Source organism: Lycorma delicatula, chromosome 10 (genome assembly GCF_047948215.1).
Source record: "Lycorma delicatula isolate Av1 chromosome 10, ASM4794821v1, whole genome shotgun sequence".
Classification (NCBI taxonomy): Eukaryota; Metazoa; Arthropoda; class Insecta; order Hemiptera; family Fulgoridae; genus Lycorma; species Lycorma delicatula.
The window spans coordinates 75371445-75395479 of NC_134464.1; the positions used below are offsets into that span (position 1 = coordinate 75371445).

Here is a 24035-nt window from a genome sequence, read left to right on the forward strand (position 1 = left end):
AAGCTTCACTTGTACAAATATTTTACTAATATTTTTTTTTTTAAATTTGGTTTTTCTACTTATATAACATGTAATTTTCTTTTATAAAAATATATATGTATATTTATTCTTTCTTACCAAATATCTCCATATTATATCTCAGTATCTCAAATGTTTTTCCAATTTTCACCAACATTCGTACCTCAAATTCATTCTATTTTTCTCAGAATCTACATCTCTAAAACTTTGTGAACATATTGTCATATATATATATATATATATATATATATATATATGTAGGTACATGTAGTATACATTGAAAATGTATAATGCACCATCAAACTTAGGCACAAAAAATTCTTTGTTTAAATTTTTTTAATAGCAATATGAGCTGAATATAGCTATTTTAATTAATTTACCACATAAGTTTATGGCATGGGATTATGAAATAAAATTTTGTAATTTATAAAAAATGCCATGCTTGACCGGGATTCACTCTGCCATGGAGATCAGCTTTTATGTATTTTAAAAAAGGTATACCGTGTACTTAATTAAATTTTCAAGATATGATTCATTTTCACGTGCCTCACATTAACTGCATATTACGAAAAATTACTGTAATTAAAAGATTTTTACTATTTGTTTTTCCGGCACTTTAATTATTAATTTCAATTCCTTATTTCTATTTCATATTTTAGCGTTAGCCCTTGCACTGCTATCAAATACGATGTTTGAATTTTTAAAATTGGTCGTACCATTCCAGAGATATAACTGAATTTCAGAGTAAGAGAATGACTGGACAACCAGATCATCGAGAGTATATCCTTTTATATGTAAATGTTAGTCCTTGTACTACTAGCAAATACACTGTTTGAATTTTTAAAATTGGTCATACCATTCTGGAGATAAGTAAATTTCAGAAAAATACCGGATAACCGAATGATCCAGTGCACATTTTTTTAATGTAAATGTTAGCACTGAACATGGTAAAAAATAAGCCGTTTCAATTTTTTAAATTGGTCATATCATTTTGTAGGTATAACTGAATTTTGGAATAAGATAATGTCCGAATAACCAGACAACCAGATAATTGAGAGTGTAAAAGAAAAACATAAAAACCACCCTTGCAATAAATAGAAATTTTTTGCCAAATTAGATTTTTTTTGTATATGTATGGGGTCCTTAATCTTGCATTTAAAAGAAATCAACTCCTTTTTTTTTTATATATATAGATTAGTGTCAAGCTTAAATTTTCTTTTGATCATTTTCCTACTACATGAAGTTTCTTTTCTATTTCAATGCAAGACATTTTCTACATTCAAATCTATGCCTAAACATATTTATGTTTCGCTAATGTTTTCTGCAAAACAAAATATATCAGTTTATTTTTATATAGTATTCTCTTATTAGTGTTTCGAATCTTAATGAATTCATCCTGTAAATTAATTGTAGGATAAAAACAATATATTTCATATTACGAGAGGTTATCTCTAAAGTAAAGACTGTTTCATTGTGAAAACTTTATCAATATTTTTTATTTCTCTTAAACTACATACTTTATACTACTACTTCTCTATATAATTGCAACGTGAATTAAGACATTTATCGTAGTGATACACCAGTTTCAATAATATACCCTCGTCATATTCTTCTGCCAGTCCATTTATGTTAGTGATTGTAAATTTCCCATCCAAATTTTCTCAGTAAATCGCGTATCAGATCTGCAACATGTGGATGTGCATTATCATGCAACAGGACAACACCAATTTTGAATGGTGCGCTGTAACTTACATAAAGTTTCACAGTAGGCTTCTGCATTTATAGTGATTCCACATGGCATGTGATCAATCAGTAGTATGCCAAACCGATCCCATAAGACTGTGGCCATCAGTTTGTGTCCAAATGGCTGTGGCTTGATCTTTGTTGTTGTGGTTGGTGATTGAGGATGACATCATTCACCTGACTGCCGTTTTCTCTCTGGTATATAATACAAAATCCACATTTCATCACCAGTAACAATTGAATTAAGGAACTCATCACCTTTTTCTGTGTAACGTATCAAAAATTCCAAAGCAGATCCATCATGCACATTAATTTCGTTATTTCTAAATCTTTCACACCATTTTCAAACGTTTCTTTCATTCGTTACATTATCACCATACATAGCAACCAACTTCCAATGAATTTCAGCTGGCTTAATGTTTTGATGATTTAAAAAACTATCTCTTCACATCCTTCACAGTCTGCGGCAACATCAATTTTCCTATTAATTTTATAACATAATAACTCACATGTAATCAAAGATAGTTCAAAGCGACAGCTTACAGACAACAATGCAGTGTGTACATTACTAGCGTGGTCATATATGATACAGGTTTGCCAACCTTAAGAAGAGAAATTTCCCAGCAGTCTTTACTTTATAGATATTCCTCGTAAAATAGGATCCCTATAGGAAAGAAGGAATCGACCAAGTAACCCACTTTAAGTGATTTATTTTCATCGAAAACACACAGAACTTTGACCATACTTGACTGGTCTTAGTTATTAATAAATATACACCTGACCACCGTGACAAGTACTAACGAATTGGGATTTTCCATTAGTGATTGGTACATTCCAGTGCCTACTTTTTGTTATAGTTTATTTTATGAAGAAAAGCAATCGCATAAATTAAAAAAATGTTATTTATATATTTTGCATATATATTGATTAAAGAAATAAATAATAATAATTACAAGTAATAAATATAATAATATAACAGGTATACACTTGATCACCACAAGGTAGTACTGATGAATTGGGATTTTCCACTAGTGATCGGTACATTACGATTCAAAGCTAAGGGGGACGAACACACAGACAGACACACATACAAAAGCCCTTCAGTAGGATAGGATTACATTATCTTTTTAGACATTTTGGAGATATTCATTTTTTTGGTTTCACTACTGCTTAACATTAGAATGTTGTAGTGTAATAATGTACAACTTGATTCAAGCTTCTTTAAATGAAGCATTTTTTTTTTTTAAATTCAAGGAAGAATTAATTAATTATTCAGAATTACACTTTTCAAAATCAAATTTATTAGTCAAGCTTGGTACTATTCCAGATATTTAAGTTAAATTTTCCCGTTGCATTTGGAATGAAGCTTTTAATGCATAAAATGTGAGTAAAGGATTATTTATCTATATATTTTTTATTTTGCTAACAAACTTTTTATTAATAAAAACATTTTCATTTTAAGTAGGAGAGAACCATTTGTATTAATAATTCTTTTCCAATCTTTTGATTGTAAACCGTAATTGATTATCTTTTAATATTTTTTTCAAACTGTTCAATCATATTTTTTCATGTTGTTTGGTCATTATGTATTGTAAATATACGTAAATGTATTGTCTGAATTTGTTTTGTTTTGTCTAATTTCATTTGCTCAATTTGCATTGGTATTGTTTTCAAATGCAACTTACTGTTTTTTTTAAGATTTACTATATTTTTACTTTAAAATAATTCTTTTGAAAAATTTTATGCGTTTTAAATATTAGAAGTATTTACTAAAGTTGCAATTTTTCTTCAGTCAGCAAAAAGAATAGGTAACTTTATGCTATTAAAAAAGGTATATTTTATTACTTTCATTTCTAGACATAATTTTACAGATTTATTGATACCTGAAAAATAGGTAAATTTTAGGTATGGAATATTTTGTAATTTTTATAGATTTAGACATATTGAGAATACATTACATCAGATTTACTCATACTCAGGTTTATAAAACTTAAATTAGAAAAAATAAATAGTGAAAATCTTAAGAAATAGTGAAATCTTATTACATAAGCTGTTAGTTAGAAATTTTGTGCAATTACACTAGAATGGAATCCCTGGACAAGCCAACAGGTAGATCCAGCACCGCATTAGTTTGTCAATATAGCTAGCAGAAGCTTTATTGATTCAGTATCTTTTAGAGATAGAGTTAGTACAATTGTTGACTCTTTCTTTCTTTTTCTGTTCAGCCTCTGAACCACCATAAGGTATTATTTTCAGAGGATGAATGTAAATGAAATGTAGTCTTGTACAGTCTCAGGTCAACCGTTTCTGAGATGTGTGGTTAATTGAAACCCAACCATCAAAGAACTGGTATCTATGGTCGAGTATTCAAATTCATATAAAAGTAACTGCCTTTATTAGGATATGAATCTTAGAACTCTCGATTTCAAAATAAGTTAATTTGCGATGACAAGTTCACCACTAGACCAACCTGGTGCATAAGTTTACAGCAACCCTACCGGGTTGCTGTGTCCCTACTTTATGTATGCAGGGAAGAAGGGATCAGTGGTAGCCATGTAGGGAAGCACTCCAAACTCCTTGGGTATTCTGGAATAGGTTATGATTTTCACCAGGAAAAAGGAATTAAAATACCAGAATAACTGTTAAGATCTATAAATAATTGTATGGTTAGTCAGCATAAGCGTAAAATACTTTTAATAGATGCTACTGCTTCATTTCAGACAGGGAAACTTGCTATTTAGCCATAAGTAATGTAAGCACATATTCATTTATTCATATTTACATTTTCACAGAATTATTTCATATTAATCAGAAAAGACATTTATTATTTTAGGTTGCTGTATAATTTACTGACATCCCTCATAAAGTAACAGATATATATGGGTTTTTTTTAAAATTGTTATTAGGCTAATTATCTTATTTTCTGCTAAGAACACTATAATTTTTATGTTTTAGTACTGTTTATCTTTCTTAACTTCATTCAACATAGAAATGATTTCTTTAATTCATAGGATTAAACTCCTCACCAAAAAAATGAAATATTTTTTTCACTTTATTTTTATGATCTTGGTAAAATTACACAAATATTTTAATAAAAATTTAATAAGTGAAAAAATGCCAGGATCCTACCAGAAATAGAACATGATACTAAGTGATCTATAAACTAACAATCAGACAAACACTACATCAACTGGTCAGCCTAAAACTAACTGACCATCAACTCTAGTACCAGTACTCTAGAGCCAGCCTGCCAGTTGGTATTAAGATTAGGAATATTAATTTCTAAATAAGCTGGTCTTGAGTTCAGTTTCCAGGAAGAAAGTGTGTGAACTACTACTTCATTCATCCCTTCTTGTTAAAATAACCTGCGTTGAATGTTCATACATGCTTTTACTATTACTTACGGTATTTATGTATGTATTTTTGTCTGTATCTTAAAATGGTGATGTTAACAGTTTCTCCGAAGTTCATTGATAATTAAATAAGCATATCTCCATAAAATGTACAATTAAGAAGTGCACCAAAATTGGTTAGACAGTTAAAAATTGGCATTGAAAACCAATGCATTGATGCTTGTGACAATATGAATTTAGACATTTTTCAACATTAGAAGAAATGATAAAAGTTCAAACATGCCAGACCATTTAAAATTGGGTAAACATGTTTTAGATCAGCTGCTTGTATATTATTAAAGAAAAAACCTGGTCATTCATGACCAATTTGTTTATCAGAGAATTTGGTGAGAGAGAGAGAGAGTAGCCATATAGTATAGTAGTCCACAATTTTATACTGGATGCAGAATGTCATCCTATATCATGAAATATTGAGCAGATGTTAAAAATGGATTTGCATTTTCATCCATTTAAAATCCAGATAGTATATAAGAAATACTGCTTCAATCATAATTTCTACTGAACAATTACATCAAAGGAGCCCAATTTTCATCTAAATGGGTATGTTAGAAAACGGAAGCCTCAGTTGTAGGAGCGAACAAAACTTACGTTTATTGCATCAGTCTTCTCCACATAGTGAAGTAGTTTATAATGTAGCAAGGTCATTTGGAATTTTAAGACAGTACTTTTGCAAAGACAATAGCAGAGGATTAACAGAATAACAGTAGCATGTGAAGATTATATCCCTTATAACATATTTATTTTTTACTTTCACTGCATTAACAAGATGGTTCGGCATCCTGCAAGATATAATTATACAGTGCATAGTATAATTTAATTATGCATTTTTTTCCTAGATTTGTCATCTCATAATAGTAATATAACTTGGCTTTCATGCTCGTCTATCACCATGTGGTTGTCTTATTGGGCTATTTAAAGGCATAAAATCTATGAGACGTGACCTTGCACCATAGTTGAGTTGAAAGAATCTGTTGGAAGTGTTGAGGAAAATCAGTTTGACTTTTATAAAACAAAGAGAGACTTCTTTATTGAATAATGGTGCCCATCGTAGTGATGTTATTTTTAAAAAGTAGTGGTATAATGCATCTCTACAGACTTTCATAATGGTAGTTTATAAGTATTAATGTCTATACTTAAAAATAAATACTCATTTTACTATCTTAAATCATTTTATTATTTCTGTTGTACTCTACATTTAATGATGATGTAAGTTAATATCGGAAGAGAACAATTACATCATAATTTCAGTTGAATTCATATTTTCATTAGGTAATCTAGAAATTTGAAGATCAGGAGGTTTCTGTTACAAGTATTTATATTTATCATTCATTGTTATTATTAATTATAATTATTACACATGATTAGTATTTTATTTTATAACAATAAATATGTATGATTTATTTTATTCTTTCTCACTTTTTTCAGGTATTCCGAACACGCACACCATTAGAGGCTATAGAGTTGGTATCGCGTCTGCTAGAATATACGCCGTCATCAAGGATCTCTCCTTTACAAGCATGTGCACATAATTTCTTCGATGAATTACGGGAACAAAATACAAGACTCCCTAACGGTCGTGCTTTGCCACCTTTATTTAACTTCACTGAACAAGGTATCAAAAATAAACCTAGAAAATCTACTACATGAACAAAAATAATAAATAAAAAACGTCTTAAGGAATATATTATTGCAATAGAAATATGGTTTGATTTGTTAACAGTACACTATTAACATAATTTTATTACTAAACAAATTTTCAACTGATAAAAGCATTGATAATATTAATAAGTCAGTGTAATCTTTAATTTATGGTGAATAAATTTTTCGTATTTTAAAAACCATGAGAAATGGATGACTATGGTTATTTTATTTAATTAACTGAAGAAGTTACTTACATGTATATCAAATTTTTTTAAAATCTCCTTTAAAAATTTAAAAAAAAATGTATGGATCCCAAAGAGATTATTTGTCTCTTTTTAACTGAATATAGTTCTACTGTATATACATATATATTCAGAGATTGAATACTCTTCCCCTTTCCCTGCTTACTTAAATTCATTTATGGGCTGAGTCACCATCTCACCAAGCTTCATCAAGGGAGTGGTTGCTCTGCAAACACTCCACGAACTATTTTCTTAAACAGAATAAAGGGGTTCCAAGACAATCAGAGATACCATAAATTTAATAAATATGACAAGAAAAATAAGGTCTCGTCTAAAACTAAATATCAAACTTTAAAAAATTGAACCAAATCTTGTTATTGGTATAAAAATACTAATTTGTATTAACCGAATATTGTATTCATGATTTCCATAATTTGTTATTTAAGCTTAAAACAAAGATGAAAGAAAAAGTTTGGAGAGGCAATAAGAGGATAATCTAAGATGAATATTGAAGGTGATGATGATATTAAAATAGTTGTAGTAGTCGAGGAAATGGTAAGATACGGTGAGCAAGAAATTAGGTCTCTGAAAATAGCTAAATGAAGGGTTTTTTATTAAAGTTTAAAAGACTTGATTTGGAGTAAAGACATACCACTGAATTTCAAAGAATTTTTATACATCATATTTCACATTTCATGGGGCAAGAAATTGGTCACAAATCGAGTAGAAGAAAAATATGTGCAGAGATGAAATTTTTAATGAGCATTTTAAAAAATAAGAAAGAATAGTGTCTTTAAGGATTTAGAGAGTGGCTTGAAACAACAGGAAGGGATATGGAGATGTAGAAAAGATGGAGTTTATTGATTAGCACCCACAATTAATTGTATGAAAATGAAAGATTTTAAATGATGATTTAAATATAAAATACTTAATTGCGTTAAATTAAAAAATGTATCTGGCGTATTTATGGAACAAAATTGTTGCAGTCAACATTTTAAGAGGTATGAAAGAAGAATTTTAGATGTTTATAGTAGACGCAAATTAATTTATAGCTTGTTACTGCAGTGTAGCTTTGAAGTTTATTTAATGAATGATTATTTTGTTCTTCATTGTTAAAGAGAAGAACAGGTATCACGCTTCTGAGAAATGGTTAAATAGTAGGGAGATAACAAATTAGCATAGATTAGTGAAAATGTTTGGAAGTCTACAGCGAAGGCAATATAAATGTTGAGCTAAAGCTCTGATGGAAATGTGTGTCAAGTATTTGCATTGTGGTCAAACTGATGACTGCTATGTAATCAGATTTACAGTGTTTTTAAGATGACCTCTGGTAAAGCCCAATCAGGGCTAGGAACAGAGGGATGATGTGGCGACCAGAATCTATTTTTCCCTACAGGGATCAGGATATATAAATAGTTAATTTTTATAATAGATTTTCATATATTTATACAAGAATTAAACGTTTTTTCAAAAGTTTGGTATGCATGTAGTAAAACTTATTCAGTTATCCATAGTAATACATATAATGCATTTGATTTGATAATATTAATATTTTACTTTTTTTATTGCCATATGGTTAGCCGTGTAAGACTTCAATCCCCCAAAATGGCAGTTTTTTATGATCCGTATTTTATTCTCAGAAACGTTTATTGATTCAGATATCTCCACCACCAGTAGCACTTTCAAATAAACTGCTACAATTATGAAGGTCAGTTCACTACACAACTGTGCAATATATTCAAATGTTTTTATATTTTTTTAAGACATTGCTTACAAATAGATAGCACCATACTTATTATTAAATACTTATTGTTAACAATTTTTTTATTACAACCCTTTTTATATGCCAGAGACATCTATTTAAATGACTTATGTGAAGTGTATTTATAAATGACTACACAGTGCTCAACTTAAGATGAAGTCTAGATTTAGAAGGTAAATACTTCATCATTGTAAATATTTAGAAATTTAATACTTTATTATTTTAAAACTTTTTCTTTTATAAATTTAATATACCAAAATCATTTGAAAATTGGTAAAAGTACCTGATTTTTAACCGGTTTCTGGTATTGGTTATCTTTAAGACGTTGTTGCACATGCAATGTAGAACAAAAGGTTACTTCCTTTCTCATATTTCTTGTTTAATTTTTTTATCACAATCTCAGCCTTTAATGTATTCAGAAATTACAGCAATTTAAAAAGATTATTCCATTCATGAGACACAGTGTAAAGTATTTCACTCTTTTCACAACGTAGAATCAAATTCATGTAGCTCATATACAATGTTCAGATGTTAAAAATATCATTTATTTATTAATCTCTTTCAGACTGTATTCTTAACCCCTTTAATTGTTATTGAACATGATCAGTTTTGCCCCATGCTATTGCTGCGACATAAAAACTTTATAATATATGTAATTTTTAATAAATCATATAATCATTAATATTTTTTTTGCAAGGATTTTATTTAACATTCATTAAAATGATATTACAGATATAAAATTCTTCTCTTAAGTTTCCGGGTAATAGATTGCAATGCATAATATTCCAGTGAATGTAAAAAGAACCAATAATAAGATGACTGCGAATTAAATTGGTGAGCCATATGCAAAAAGCTGCTGTCTAAAGACTACAGCTTGTGATAAAATAATTAATTAGGAGGATGAAAGTGCTTGAAATGTTTTGCTGTTCGTCTCAAGAGTGGGATCTTTTATTACAAAAATCCTTGAATCTGTTTTAGGCTAGAAAGAGGCTTGAAAATTTCCCCCAAAAGCTTTTTTTTTTCTTTTTTTTTTATATTGAAAATTACACATAGTGTACCTACTTAATTTTGAATAGTGTGTAGGAAAAGTGAAATATAAATTTGTTTTTTCTTAGTTATGAAATAAACAAAAGAAATCTTTAATTTAGTATAATACTAAATTAAATTCTGGAAATAAGTTTTTATTCTATCTAGTTGATTGGATGTATCACCATCCTCTGTTAAATATTTACAACTAACATATTTTTGTGTCTTGTAATGGTTTTGAAATGTGCTGTGTTTTTGGTAGGTGTTATTTAAAAATATATTTCTCTTAACAGCTTGTTTTTCAAAGAAATTTCGCCTAGCAGTATTCCTTATTTCAACAGAAGAATTTTTGTCCATGCCCGATGACAGGAATATAGTTATAAATACATTTTTATTATGTGTTAATGTTCAAACTAAACAAATAAAAGTGATATTACACTAATGAAAATAAAAAACTATTTTCAGTATGAAATATATGAAATAACATATATATTTCACTTGCAAATTTTCTTTTAATAACAGTTACTATATCAACTAATGTAATGTCATCTAACAAATAATAACTGCTAATATTTGTCAATAAATATATTTAATTAAAATACAGTTCAAGGGGATGTACACATTATAAAAGATAATCAGTACAATATTTGATACATGGTCAAAAAATCAACAGTTCACTCTGGTTTTTACAAAATGACTGAATAAAAATTCTTTAACAATGCACTATAAACATTTTTGTTTATTTTTGGATGTAAGCTTCAGGAGAAGAATATATTGAGAGTTGCTTTTGAACACTTTCAAATGGCACATTCCAAACATTCTGTTGTACTAGCCTAGTCATTATGTACAGGTTTAATAAAAGTTTGCACAGATTAGGTTTGTTGAACAGATATTAATATATTGATATAGTTATCGTACAATATGATATCAATACAGATGTAGTGTCCATAAGTACCATCTACATATTTATGTAATAAATACTAATTCATTATTTTCTTTATTTGTTATTATAGAGAAAATTGCGATGACTTTTAGTAATGAACAAAATCAATAATAATACATATATTGTTTATGAAATGAGTTTTAACAAAAATACAGAACATATTGCAGTACATTTGTGATGAAATACATATATTGTTAATCTTTTAATGAATTTGTATTACCTAAAAATACACTTGTCTTACCCATAAATATACTCTTTTGTGTTTCTTTGTTTTTTAAATAAATTTAATATTACTTAAAGTTGATATCTATTTTTTATTAATTAATTATGCGTACATTAATATTTAAGATTTTGTTAATGAAATTGTAACTACATAAAAATAATACACTCTATAAGTCGATTTAATTTTTCATACGTATTTGCAAAACAGAATATTGTATATTATAGAATTGACAAGATAAAGGAATTTAGTTATTCCTCACTGGTATCCAAGCTCATGATGTGATACTTTAAAATATTTTTGAAAACATGAGAATAACAAAGAAATTTAATTCTAGATTAACCTTCTCTTGATTAGGTCAAGCTCATCAACAATGTAGATTACTTGCACAAGACAGAGAATACTGTTCTCAGCTTTTTTTTTTTGTAGATTTTAATAACTTTTCAAGTTATATATCAATAAAAATTTGTGGGTTTATTTATATACTACGTACACACAATAAATTCCTCCCTTAGTAATGAATTCGATAGGGCTGTGACACTTCATCATAGAGAAATTTCATTAAAGGGAGGGTTGTTAAGTTTTAAATAAAAGGTAAAATGAAATAATGTAGGAATATAAACTTTCAGAGTATTTACATATCATCTTTCAAAAAATTATTGAACACTCGACACATGTATTTAAAACACTTTAATTAACATACAATACTTAAAAATATGTTTATTTTTTTTTTTAATTAAGAAACATAATTTGTTTAGAAAAAAAATGACTTAACAATATTTTAAATATCTTCACTTTTTTGTAACAATCCTCTTCAGTCATATTTTTCATATTCAGTAGTTGCTTTTGCAAACAGGAGTTGATCTCTTATTATTTAAAGTATGCCAAGACAGGCCTTTTTCCCCCTAAATATGGTGGCAGAATTTCTGATTCAATTTCTTCATCTATGCACTTCCTTCATTATCTCTGCTGTTATTTGTACATCTACAGGCAACATCTATAATGTACAAAATAGTTAACTACAAAATGATTAACAATTAATATCAAAGTAATAAAATAAGTCAATAAAAAAAAATTTTGAAAATTTATAGTTTGATTAGATTTCCACAGCGAGGTTGTTCAGCCACTCCCTTGCAACTGTTGAGATGGTGCTGATTTCTTCCCACTATCCATCTCTTGAGGGCTCTACATGGACATTCATTTAGAATGTGTTCTCATTTGTTCTTCAGCTCCACAATCACATATGGAATCCTTGCAGAATCCCTGTGTTGACCGTGCCCTGTTCATTTTTAATTTAATCACACGCAACTTTCTTAGGTAAGTCGAATCCCAGAGGTCTGCTGTCCATTGTTTCTATTATCTTAATCTTATATGAATTCTATTTCTTCCAATCCTGTCGCCATGTTAATATTCCATCAAACCTGTCTGTTATGAGGCCTCTCACAGTTTATAATGCTGGTTTCCTTAACTTTACTGTTTCTAGAGTCTGCATGTTCACATGTATTGATCATTACATATTTTTTCCAATCTTTGATCAGAGCTTCTTTTTCACATAGATGAGTGGATGATGTTTGCTGGTACTGGTAGCCACTACTACATTGGGGTAGATTGTCATTCCTGTTATTATGCACATTGCAGAGTTTAGTCTATCTTTTTAGTTTGTGTTCACTGATGATCCACATCAGGAATGCGTATTACTGAAAAAACTGAAGGCAAGGTTGAGGTGCAATGTTGCTGTAGATATTTCCCATGTAATTCTTGCCAACTTTTAAATGATATTTGTTCATGTTTGGATTTTGGCCACAATGTTTTCTATATACTTGACGTAGGTCATTTGTCGGTCTAATGTGACTTGTTACGTATTTTGGATTTTATTCATGCTTGAGTACATTGCCCTCGATCCTGGCATGCAGTTTTGTTTTTACTAATTGGCTGGAGAGATGAAAACAGAATACAGCTGTCTTAGTGTTCATTTGTAGCCCTTAGCGATGTACTTATCTATTGTTTCCAAGTTATTTTGTAGCACCTTCTCTGTAACTGCAATCTTTTGTTGAGTTGTTAGAGCTACGATGTCTGCATATATTAAATTACAAGCTTCTATTTTGGTTGGACTACACAGGTTGAAAAGTAATGGAAAAAATACAACATCCTGAGGTAGGTCAGCATTCATGTTCTACTTTCTTCTCGTTGCCGGGACATACTTTGAATTTTCAAATGGCAATCGTGTTGTTCAATAGCTTGTGTATGGTCTTACAGGGATGGTATTACCTCAAGGAATTTAGTCAATTTTCTGTTTACCGTATACTATATCACATGTAGAAGAAAGGTTGATAAATGTGATGGCTGTTTTCTTGTTTCTCTAGAATCAGTGTTCTATGTGGGTTGTTAGAGCATTCATTTGGTCAAGGTCAACAAAGCTCCTGAATCTTTCGAAACCAGGTTGCTCTGCTGACATCTTCTCATCGATGATTGCGCTTATGCAATTATATATTATGTTTCCAGTAGCTTGTATATCACGCTTAATAAGGCTGTTTGTCTACAATCTTTCACCTTTGATGTGTCTTTCCCAGTTTAGCTGTTACCTTCAGTATCTTGAAAAGTTTTGGGATTGCTGGTTCCAGTATGTGGTTAAAAAGGTTCAGTACCCATTTCTTAGCATGTTTCTCTAAATGATGTATGAATTCAGGGTTAATTTCTTCAGTTCCAGCTGCTTTCTCAGGCTTTAGGCAATTGATACTGTGGTTACATATTTCTTACAGTAATCTCTAGGGATGTATTTTTTATCTTTGCTTATTTTTACTAGTCTCACAAATCAGTTATAATTTACACATTTTGCCCAAATCCATCATATGCTGCCTTCCAGGTTTTTGATGAAGCCTTTCCTATCAGATTTTCCAAAGTTCCAACAGGGTTTGGTAATGTAGGTCACCTGGACTTTGAGCTTGATTTCTATTCTACCTAGCTGAGTGAAATGTACCTTTCTGTTTGGAGTCGTGTATCAGAATAAGGTTTTCTGCTTCCACCCATTACTCCAGTTTTGTTCCTGATTCCTTTGTTTCGCTATAGCCCCATTTGGTATGTTGGCTGTTAAAATCATCCATCGGCTATGGTCGTAGGTCTGTTTCTGACTTTGATTACTGTCGGTGGCCAGTGTTTTTTAAGTGGTTTGTACACAGTGATTACAATCCCTTAATTTTAATTTAACATGTACAGGAACCAAACAGCAACAGTAACAATTGAAGAACATAAGAAAGAAGCCGTAATAAGAAAGGGAGTCCGACAAGGATGTTCCCTATCTCCGTTACTTTTTAATCTTTACATGGAACTAACAGTTAATGATGTTAAAGAACAATTTAGATTCGGAGTAACAGTACAAGATGAAAAGATAAAGATGCTACGATTTGCTGATGATATAGTAATTCTAGCTGAGAGTAAAAAGGATTTAGAAGAAACAATGAACGGCATAGATGAAGTCCTACGCAAGAACTATCGCATGAAAATAAACAAGAACAAAACAAAAGTAATGAAATGTAGTAGAAATAACAAAGATGGACCACTGAATGTGAAAATAGGAGGAGAAAAGATTATGGAGGTAGAAGAATTTTGTTATTTGGGAAGTAGAATTACTAAAGATGGACGAAGCAGGAGCGATATAAAATGCCGAATAGCACAAGCTAAACGAGCCTTCAGTAAGAAATATAATTTGTTTACATCAAAAATTAATTTAAATGTCAGGAAAAGATTTTTGAAGGTGTATGTTTGGAGTGTCGCTTTATATGGAAATGAAACTTGGACAATCAGAGTATCTGAGAAGAAAAGATTAGAAGCTTTTGAAATGTGGTGCTATAGGAGAATGTTAAAAATCAGATGGGTGGATAAAGTGACAAATGAAGAGGTATTGCGGCAAATAGATGAAGAAAGAAGCATTTGGAAAAATATAGTTAAAAGAAGAGACAGACTTATAGGCCACATACTAAGGCATCCTGGAATAGTCGCTTTAATATTGGAAGGACAGGTAGAAGGGAAAAATTGTGTAAGCGCCACGTTTGGAATATGTAAAACAAATTGTTAGGGATGTAGGATGTAGAGGGTATACTGAAATGAAACGACTAGCACTAGATAGGGAATCTTGGAGAGCTGCATCAAACCGGTCAAATGACTGAAGACAAAAAAAAAATTTTAATTTCTGTCAAGAAAATGTTGTTTTGCTTCAGACACTTATGAAACTGCAATCCAGCCCTTTTGTATTTATCTGAGCCAGCTGCCTTCTGTCAACGATAAGCATTTCTTGAAGCAAGATGATATTTGTTTTCTCCTTCTTTGATGAGTGTCCTAACACTTGGTTCTTTGCTCTACTCACCTTCGTTAACTTGGAGTTTCATCAAATAGCCCTGAAAAGGGCCGTTTTGATTTTGGTTTCTATACATTGAACTACGTTGGTACAATTTTTCAGTGTTGATATATTGCCCAGTTGGTAGGCGTCTCTTCCTGCATGGTTTACCGATGGTTCCCATATTCTTAACTGCTTATCAAATACACAATCATGATATGTATCTAAGTAGCATTTCCATGGTGCATGATGAGGAACATTACATTGCGAGCATCTACTGTATATTTCTGTAGACCATGGATTTCAATGATATCAGTAAGTTTGGCTAATGTTGCTAACTCATCAGTCTTTGAACAGTTGTCAACACCAGATAAATGTAAAAGGCACTGCTCAACATTAAATTGTTTGATCCATTCTCATAGCAACAAATATCACTTTTATCAACTTCAGAAACTATCGTCTGGATCAACATACCAAAACAAACAAGTGTTTTATTGTTTAAATACTCGTATTGTTTTACTATATAATTATTAGAATTCTTTAGTTAAATGTTAATTAAAAATTTAATCAGGCAAGCACATAGTCTTAAATTCAGCACTATATTGACCATTCTCAATTTCTAACCTATAATTACAGAGTTTTGACCTCTTCTTTTGAGAGTCTAATCTGCATTATATTCATGCATTCTTATTACAGTTTTTATCATAATTGTCAAAACAGTCAAATTTTTTTTTCACTCCAAGCATTATCTGTTTCTTTGTTTTTATTATGTTGCAGTACAGCATTACATGATAAATTAACTTCAAATTTACACATACAAGGTCTGTTCAGAAAATAATCTAGCATTTTTTTAATCTTTGGTCCGTTTCCACTTTGTGAAGCAGTCTGGATAGCTTCATTTGAAATGGCTTTTAAGGTCCATGATGAATTTGCTTTAATGTCATCAATAGTCTCTAAATAGTGTCCTTTGATGACTGATTTTAATTTTGGAAATAAGAAAAAATCACAAGGAGCCAGGTTTGGCAAGTAGGTAGGCTGAGGGAGGACAGTCATCTGATTTTTTCACAGAACTGGCGAATTAACAAAGCTGAATTTGCGGACACATTGTCATGATGTAGGAACCACGAGTTGTCTTGTCACAACTCTGGTCTCTTTTTGTGGATTTTTTCACAAAACCTTTGTAAAAACACCTTGATAGTATGCACGGTTTACTGTTTCACCTTGGGGCAAGAATTCAAAATGCACAATTCCATTAAAATTGAAAAAAACAGAGAGCATCACTATGACATTGGATCGAAACTGATGTGCTTTCGTGGGACGTGGAGATCCTTTGCCAATCCATTGTGATAATTGAACTTTTGTCTTGATGTCGTAGCTGTAAACCCAGCTTCCGTCCCATTATGATCCTTTGCATAAATGTTTTCATCTCATCGGTGTGTTTTGTAAAGTTGCCCAAAATCAGCGATTAGCACACATCAGTTGATTTTCTGAATGTTGGTATCATCAGTTGAAGTCAAAGGCCTTCCTGGTCGAGGTCATCTTCAATTGACTTACAACCACTTTTAAATCATGTAAACCATTAGTAACATTGCATACAACATGAGCATCATCTCCGTAAGCTTGTTTCAAAAGTTGAAACGTTTCTCTCAAGTTTCCCCAGTTTTACACAAAATTTTATGTTGTATCATTGCTCCTGAAAATTGCACATTACAAAAATTGTTACTAACACTTAAACATGTTACGTTCAAATAACAATAACACAAAAACTAAACAAGATATCAAGAATCCAAGAACATGTGGTTACAGAGGAGGTTATGCAGAACTCAATGCTGCCAATTGCACATCACTAAATATCTCTGTTGGCGTGTAATTAAAAATAGCTTTTTAAACATTCATTCTCATAGTTTTGATTCCAATATATTATTCTAAATAAATACTACTGATTTTCATTTCAATAATGTAGAATTGAAAAATTTAATATAGTTTTAAAAGAAACAAATAAATGCAGAACATAAACATGAGCAGGGTATTTATTTTATAATCTCCATTACAAATTATTAAAAGTGAAGACCAGAAATGTAATAGCCAGCCAAAAAATATTCCATTTCATAGATTTTATAGCTGTATAAGAATAGTTCATAAAAGTTTAAGGTTGAAAAATTGAATCTGTAGTATTGTTTTTATGTTAACATTATTTAATTGAATCAATATCATACATAAAATAATGAAAACCTTTAAATTACATTAAAAAATATATACTATTCAATATCCTCATTTTTTTATTAACCATTTTTTTAACTATAACCAAATTATAGCTATAACCGATAAACTCCAAAAAACTACTGACTTTATTATGCTTCATTTGTTTAATATTACTCTTAGCACTCATAAGTCCCTAAATAAATTAGTCTTAAGTAAAGGATTCCTGTGCATATTTAAAAAAATGTTAACTTTTATTCTAATAGTTTGTTACAGTTTTTATCTTTGCTGGACCTTAACATTTTTTAATCCACTATCATATTATCTTTATAATTGTCGTGTGTAAAACATATTTTTTGGAACTGCATCTGTAAATGTACAGCCATATTTGTTTTATTTTTTTATATACCCAGTGTACAAAAAACAATATCAAGGTTTTGTTACAAGGGCTGTTCAAAAAGTAATGATAATAATAACCCTTAGAGAAAATGTGTTGCGAAGGGTAGAAATATTACATACCACTGTGTAGTCCATTCTTTTAGCCATCTATAACAATCATTTTCAAGTCGATCAGTGCTGTGAGTGGACGCATGTGACAATTCATAACGTGTGTTAGATATTCGCCTAGTATGTCCAGCGTGAATAAAAAGTTAGAGCAACATTGTAACATGAAATTTTTAGTGAAACTCTGGAAGAACCAAAAAGACACGTATGAATTATTAAGTATGGTGTATGCTGAAGATGTTATGAAGCAGGTGACCTACAAGTGGTATAAAGCATTTAAGGATGGTAGAGAGAGCATCATTCGGCAATGCTCTCTCTACCGTTCGTGAAGAACAATGATTTACCGTTGGGGAGCTAGTCACATATCTAGGCATTTCAGTTGGCAGTGCATTTTTGATTTTGTACGATAATTTGGCCATGCGATGCATGTCTTGTCGGTAGGTGCCGTACCTGCTATCACGGTTTGGTGGGAAAGCAAACAAAGAAATGAATCGAATCGAATCATAATCATAGATGAATCTTGGATGTATCATTATGATCCAGAACTGAAACAACAGTCTTAAATTGAAAAGGGCGCAGTCACCACATCTGAAAAAAGCAAAAATGAGTCACTGTGCCGGTAAGGTTATGATAATAATCTTCAATTCTGAGGGTTTTTTGTACCTGTTGCGCCTGAAGGCCTGACGGTCTTGGCTGATTATTGCAAATAGGTTTTGATCACAATATTGCATCATTTTAAGAAAAAACGGCCGCATCATGGCAGATTATTGCGAATAGGTTTTGATCACAATATTGCATCATTTTAAGAAAAAATGGCCACACAAGAACATTAACGAAATTTTTCTGCATCATAACAATGTGCAGTTTCACGTAGCTCACACTGTAGTTAATTTCTTGAATGCTCACAGCATCGCAACTGTAACCCACCCACCATACAGTTCAGATTTGGCACCTTGCTACTTCCGGTTGTTCCCTGAAGTCAAGTTTCCACTCAGAGGACGGAAATTCAAGACCAATCACAAGGTCACCAAAACTGTGGAGGCGCGCTGCAAGAAGCTCAAGAGAGATGATCTGGCGTTTGTGTTTAAAAAGTGGAAAAAGTGTATTAGAACCGAGGGGGGTTACTTTGAAAAAGAGCATGTAGATTTGGAAGACTGAATAAATATTTTTTTCTGACGAGCGTTTTTATCATTACTTTTTGAACAGCCTCCGTATATCTCTTGGATGAGGTGTATATTGATGATTTAAGGCCAGAATCAAAGTTCAAAAAAGACCAATTTTAGCTACACACAACTGTGTTGAAACTGCAGTTACAGTTCAAAATTCGTAGAAAGTTTAAAGTGATCCTCTAAATGACAATAATATTTGTCAGATGGATTCTTTTTCATTGAAGCAAACATAACAGGAGTTATTTATTTGGATATGCTGAATTCATGAGTCTCTTCAACTTCAAGTTGGACCAGAGAATTTTATTTGGCAACAAGATGGCAGCCCTCCTCACTGGTATTTTTTTGTATGGATTTGTTGAATAACGTTCTCACCACTTGCTGAATCCTCAGCATGGATTCAGTGGCAGATATTATTTGCGATTGCCTCCTAGGATCATCTGATCTGATCTTTATATATTTTTTCTTTTGGAGTTTTATAAAGGCTCTTTTTGTATGTGCCTCCTTGTCCACTGTTGCTTCCATTACTTCAGACATGCTGGGTAAATTATGAAACAAACTCTTCTATCATTTGGATGTGTCTGCATTACAGAAGGTGCTCCCATGAACCCTTGAAGGGAAAACCTCTAAATGTTACTGTAAAAACTGTTTCATCTTTTCTTTTTGGGGTTTACACTCAACTATGTCAGCAAGAGATAGTTACCTACAAGTCCCAAAATATCAAACTACTAATCGAACATTATTATTCTTATACTTTAGATTAGGTTAGATTAGCAGGTTCAGATTATTCAGTTGGCATTTCAGCAATTGATGAATATGATGGGGAACCTTATCAATTGTATAATTTTTCATATTGCGTGTCTACTTGCAAAATTTCATTTTGTCTATGTCTTTCATTTACAGCTTTTCTCAAAAATCATTAATGTAATGTACCTACAACAGTAAAGCCTTTTGTTGTTTAAGGCTTTTGGTTAGTAAGAACCCAAACCGGTGGTTTTATATGATGTTACAACTGCATTGGTTGTGATGCTTGTAATATTTTCTAGACTATTGTCAAATAAAGCATGTTGATATAAGAAGTACACTGTGTTTTAGTTCTGAGTGCTAAAATTAATTAAATAGTAAAACTATCATGTATAAATAATAAGTGCATTTAAAGCAGAACAGCATACAGACTTTATGCAATTATTAATGTTGATTATAAATTTACTTAAACTTAGAGAGGGCTTCAGGTCCAGGGTTCCTATGGTATAACCTCTTGCATGAGCAAAATTATCTGCTGTAAAGTGAAAATATCCAATTGAACTTTAGCCAGATCTTCATTGAGAGTTAAAATATTCATGAAATTTAGCTTAAGTTATCAATTTTTACTCCTAGTTCACTACATTTTATTATATACTTTTTACAATCTTATTTTTTTTCTCTGAAAAAAAATATAATCTACCTCCCCTTTGGTTATTATCCAATTAAATGTTTGAACTTTTTTTTGTTATGAAGAATAGTCAAAATAACAAATGGACAAAATTATTTCACAGGTTACACAGGTCAATAATGAAAAAATTGTTTGAAAACTAACTGATTCTTAAAGAATTTTGTGTGTGGTTTCAGAATTAATAGTCAAAAAAATTTCATAATGTACCATTTTTTCACTAAATCAATTTTTTTATTATTCTCATAATTGATAATCAATATATTATATTTATAAAAGGTTGAATAAAAAATTAGGCCTGTGTTAATTTTTTTGATACTTTATTATTAGTTTGGTTATATGGAATGAATAAAAGTAGTGTTCATAATTTTGGTTTGATATAGTAAGATAAATGACTAATTAGATGATGTAATATGATTAATTAGAGTGATTTCGTGAGTCATTTTGGTCATGCTATTAGCTAAGGTGATGACTCGCTCATTTTTACTCCCCTCACTGTATTGAAATAAAAATAGATCAGTTGCAATTAGAACATTGTGTTGGAAGGTTTTGCTATTGTTAAATATTTTTCTAAACCTTCTATAGTATTTAAGTTTTCTTTCCTTTTTTTAAATTATTTTATTTGTGCTGTCCTTCTGTTTTTATATTTCAAAATGGCTTCAAGGGGATGTATTAATTCACCTAATAAATTCTGTTACATTTGTGGGGAGTTTGTGGTGAAGAAACAGCAAAGAAATATTACAGACTTTGTTAAAAAAGTGTACTACACCTATTTTAGGTAAAACTTGGTGTTCAAGAATAAAATGTGGCCTCATACAGTTTGTTCTGCTTGTGTGGAAGAGTTATGCAAATGGACAAAAGGTAAGAAAAAGTCTTCGGTTTGGAGTACCAATGATCTGGAGAGAACCACAAAATCACAGTGATTGCTACTTTTGACCTTGTAATGTGCAAGGCTTCAATCTAAAAAAATAAGAAATAAATTATGTATCCAAATTGCTATTCAGCAACATGCCCTGTACCTCACAGCCCTGGTGTACCCGTACCTTCAGTTCCAGAAAAACTAGAAAATATACTAAACAGAGTCGCAGGACGATAATGATGATGATGATGATGTTGATTTTATTTCTGGTAGTTCCGAACCACAACGTTTTTCATAGCATGAACTGTATGACTTTGTCAGAGATTTAAGTCTTCTTAACATTTCAGCAGAACTTTTAGGATCTAGAGTAAAAGAAAAAAGCTTACTGGCCCCTGGCACTTCTTTCTTATGATATAGAAACAGATAAAAAGTCTTTTCTCTGTAATTTTTTGAAGATGGAAGATTAATTTATTTTAACAATGTTGCTGGTGTAATGGAGCAGTTGAACATAAAGTATGATGTGAATGAATGGAGGCTGTTTATCACTCATCTGAAAAAAGCCTCAAAACTGTTATTCTTCATAATGGCAACAAATAATGCTTCAGTTCCAGTAGGGCACTCCATGCATCTGAAAGAATGCTACAAGAATTTAGAATTAGTTTTCATCAAACTGAAATATTGCGATCAAATATGTGGTAACCTAAAAGTAATTTCTGTTTTTTGGGCAACAGGGAGGATACACCAAATATCCCTGCTTCTTATGTGAATGGGACAGCTGATACAAGAAAGAATACTGAACCAAAAAAGAATGGTCACATTCTTTTCTGAGCAAAAATGTAATACGGAAAAGTTTGATTGATCCTCAGAAAGTTCTCCTACCTCCACTTCACATCAAACTGGGATTGATGAAACAATTTGTAAAGGCTCTATCTAAAAAAGAAAAGTGTTTTAAATACATATGCCATAAGTTTCCACAACTAGAAGCTAAAATGAAAGAAGGCGTTTTCACGAGTCTAGATATTCGTAAACCTTTTAAAAATGGAGGACATTGAAAAAGAAGCATGGAAAGCATTTAAAGAAGTCGTAAAGAAATTTGTTGGGAACAATAAGGATCCAAATTTTAAGTGTATAGTGGAAAACATGGTAATGAAATTCCAAAACTTGGGTTGTTCAATTAGTTTGAAGGTGCATTTTCTGCATTCTCGTGCTGATTACTTCCCCGAGAATCTTGGTGCTGTAAGTGAAGAACAGGGTGAAAGATTTCACCAAGATATAAAGGAAATGGAACACAGATATCTGGGAAAGTGGAATATGAACATGATTGCAGACTACTGTTGGTGCATCCACAGAGACGATCCACAAGCTGACTACAACAGAAAATGTACCCTGTGAAGCATTGAAAAGAAATGATAAATGCAGTACAGGTTTTCGTAGAGGTAAGAAAATGTAAAAAAAATCCTTTCTTTAAGTCCTATTACTTTTTTTACTATTGTGAAAAACTCTTACGTGATAGAAAAAAATGGTGGCCATATTTAAAACAAGCACACAAAGTAATGTAAAAATCAGTTACCAGATTACAAACAACCTGTGTTATCTGAAAATTCAAATATAATGTTGTAGTTATTTGTAATAGGAAGTGAATTTTACATTTTTTAAGTGTTTATATATTTACTTTACTGTTCACAAGTACATTATAGCAAAATATATACATATAAAAACAATAATCAACTACTCCTCAATTGTTTGCCAGCTGTTGTTTGCCTTGGGGGATATTAAACATAAATAAATGCCAGTTGCACAACTTTAGTTAAACAATAATTTTGTTAACTGCACTAATCAGCTGCTTTGGTCAAAAAAAAAAATAGTTTTTTATAATGTAGTTTAGTATGTAAGGTTATATATTCAATTTACCTTCTCATGCTCATCATTATCAAAGTAACTACCATTTTAATATAGTCTTTTGTTGTTGATTTTGTTTGTCTAATTGTTTTTAAGTCAAACATTAGCATGTAGTACATATAATGATAATTATTACTAGTTTTTATTTTAACATATTTATCATAAACAACTGTTAAATTATTATAATATACTAATTATATTATTTGTTTATTAGTCAACATTTATATTACGCATCATAGAAATTATTTTTATATGGTAATGAGAATGAAGTGATGAAAAAGTCCTAGATTTTTGCTGAGATTGAACCTAGAACGAGTTATAGATAAAACAAGATGCTGACAAATAACCACCTATTAAAGAGATCTTTTGACAAGATAAGCAGCTCAACCTCTGGTTAGGAAATGGCATCCAGCTCAAGTGTAGAGCTGCAATATTGTTCTGTATAAAAATCCATCAAAACAGTAATTGACTTAAATTATAAAGCACGTCCCATTTCCCATAATACCAAGGAATATTCAAGAAAGGGGGTAAGTTATCATCATATAGTTAAAAACTGGAAGCCCTGAGAAAAAGAAGGAGTTAACCAATCCAGAATTACAACAGATTAGTTAACTTTAGCAGCAGCAAGTAGTGGCTAACAA

The 24035-nt window shown here is 30.9% G+C and overlaps 1 protein-coding gene across 9 annotated transcripts in view; it reads left to right on the forward strand.

Moving 5' to 3' along the window:
* LOC142331038 (glycogen synthase kinase-3 beta-like) overlaps window positions 1-24035 on the forward strand; it is a 183933-nt gene that overhangs the window by 146981 nt on the left and 12917 nt on the right. For all 9 annotated transcript variants that reach the window (XM_075376647.1, XM_075376651.1, XM_075376648.1 and 6 more), the window contains one exon: window positions 6600-6786. In XM_075376647.1, coding sequence (XP_075232762.1) covers window positions 6600-6786 — 187 coding nt within the window. The remainder of the gene's footprint in view (window positions 1-6599; window positions 6787-24035) is intronic.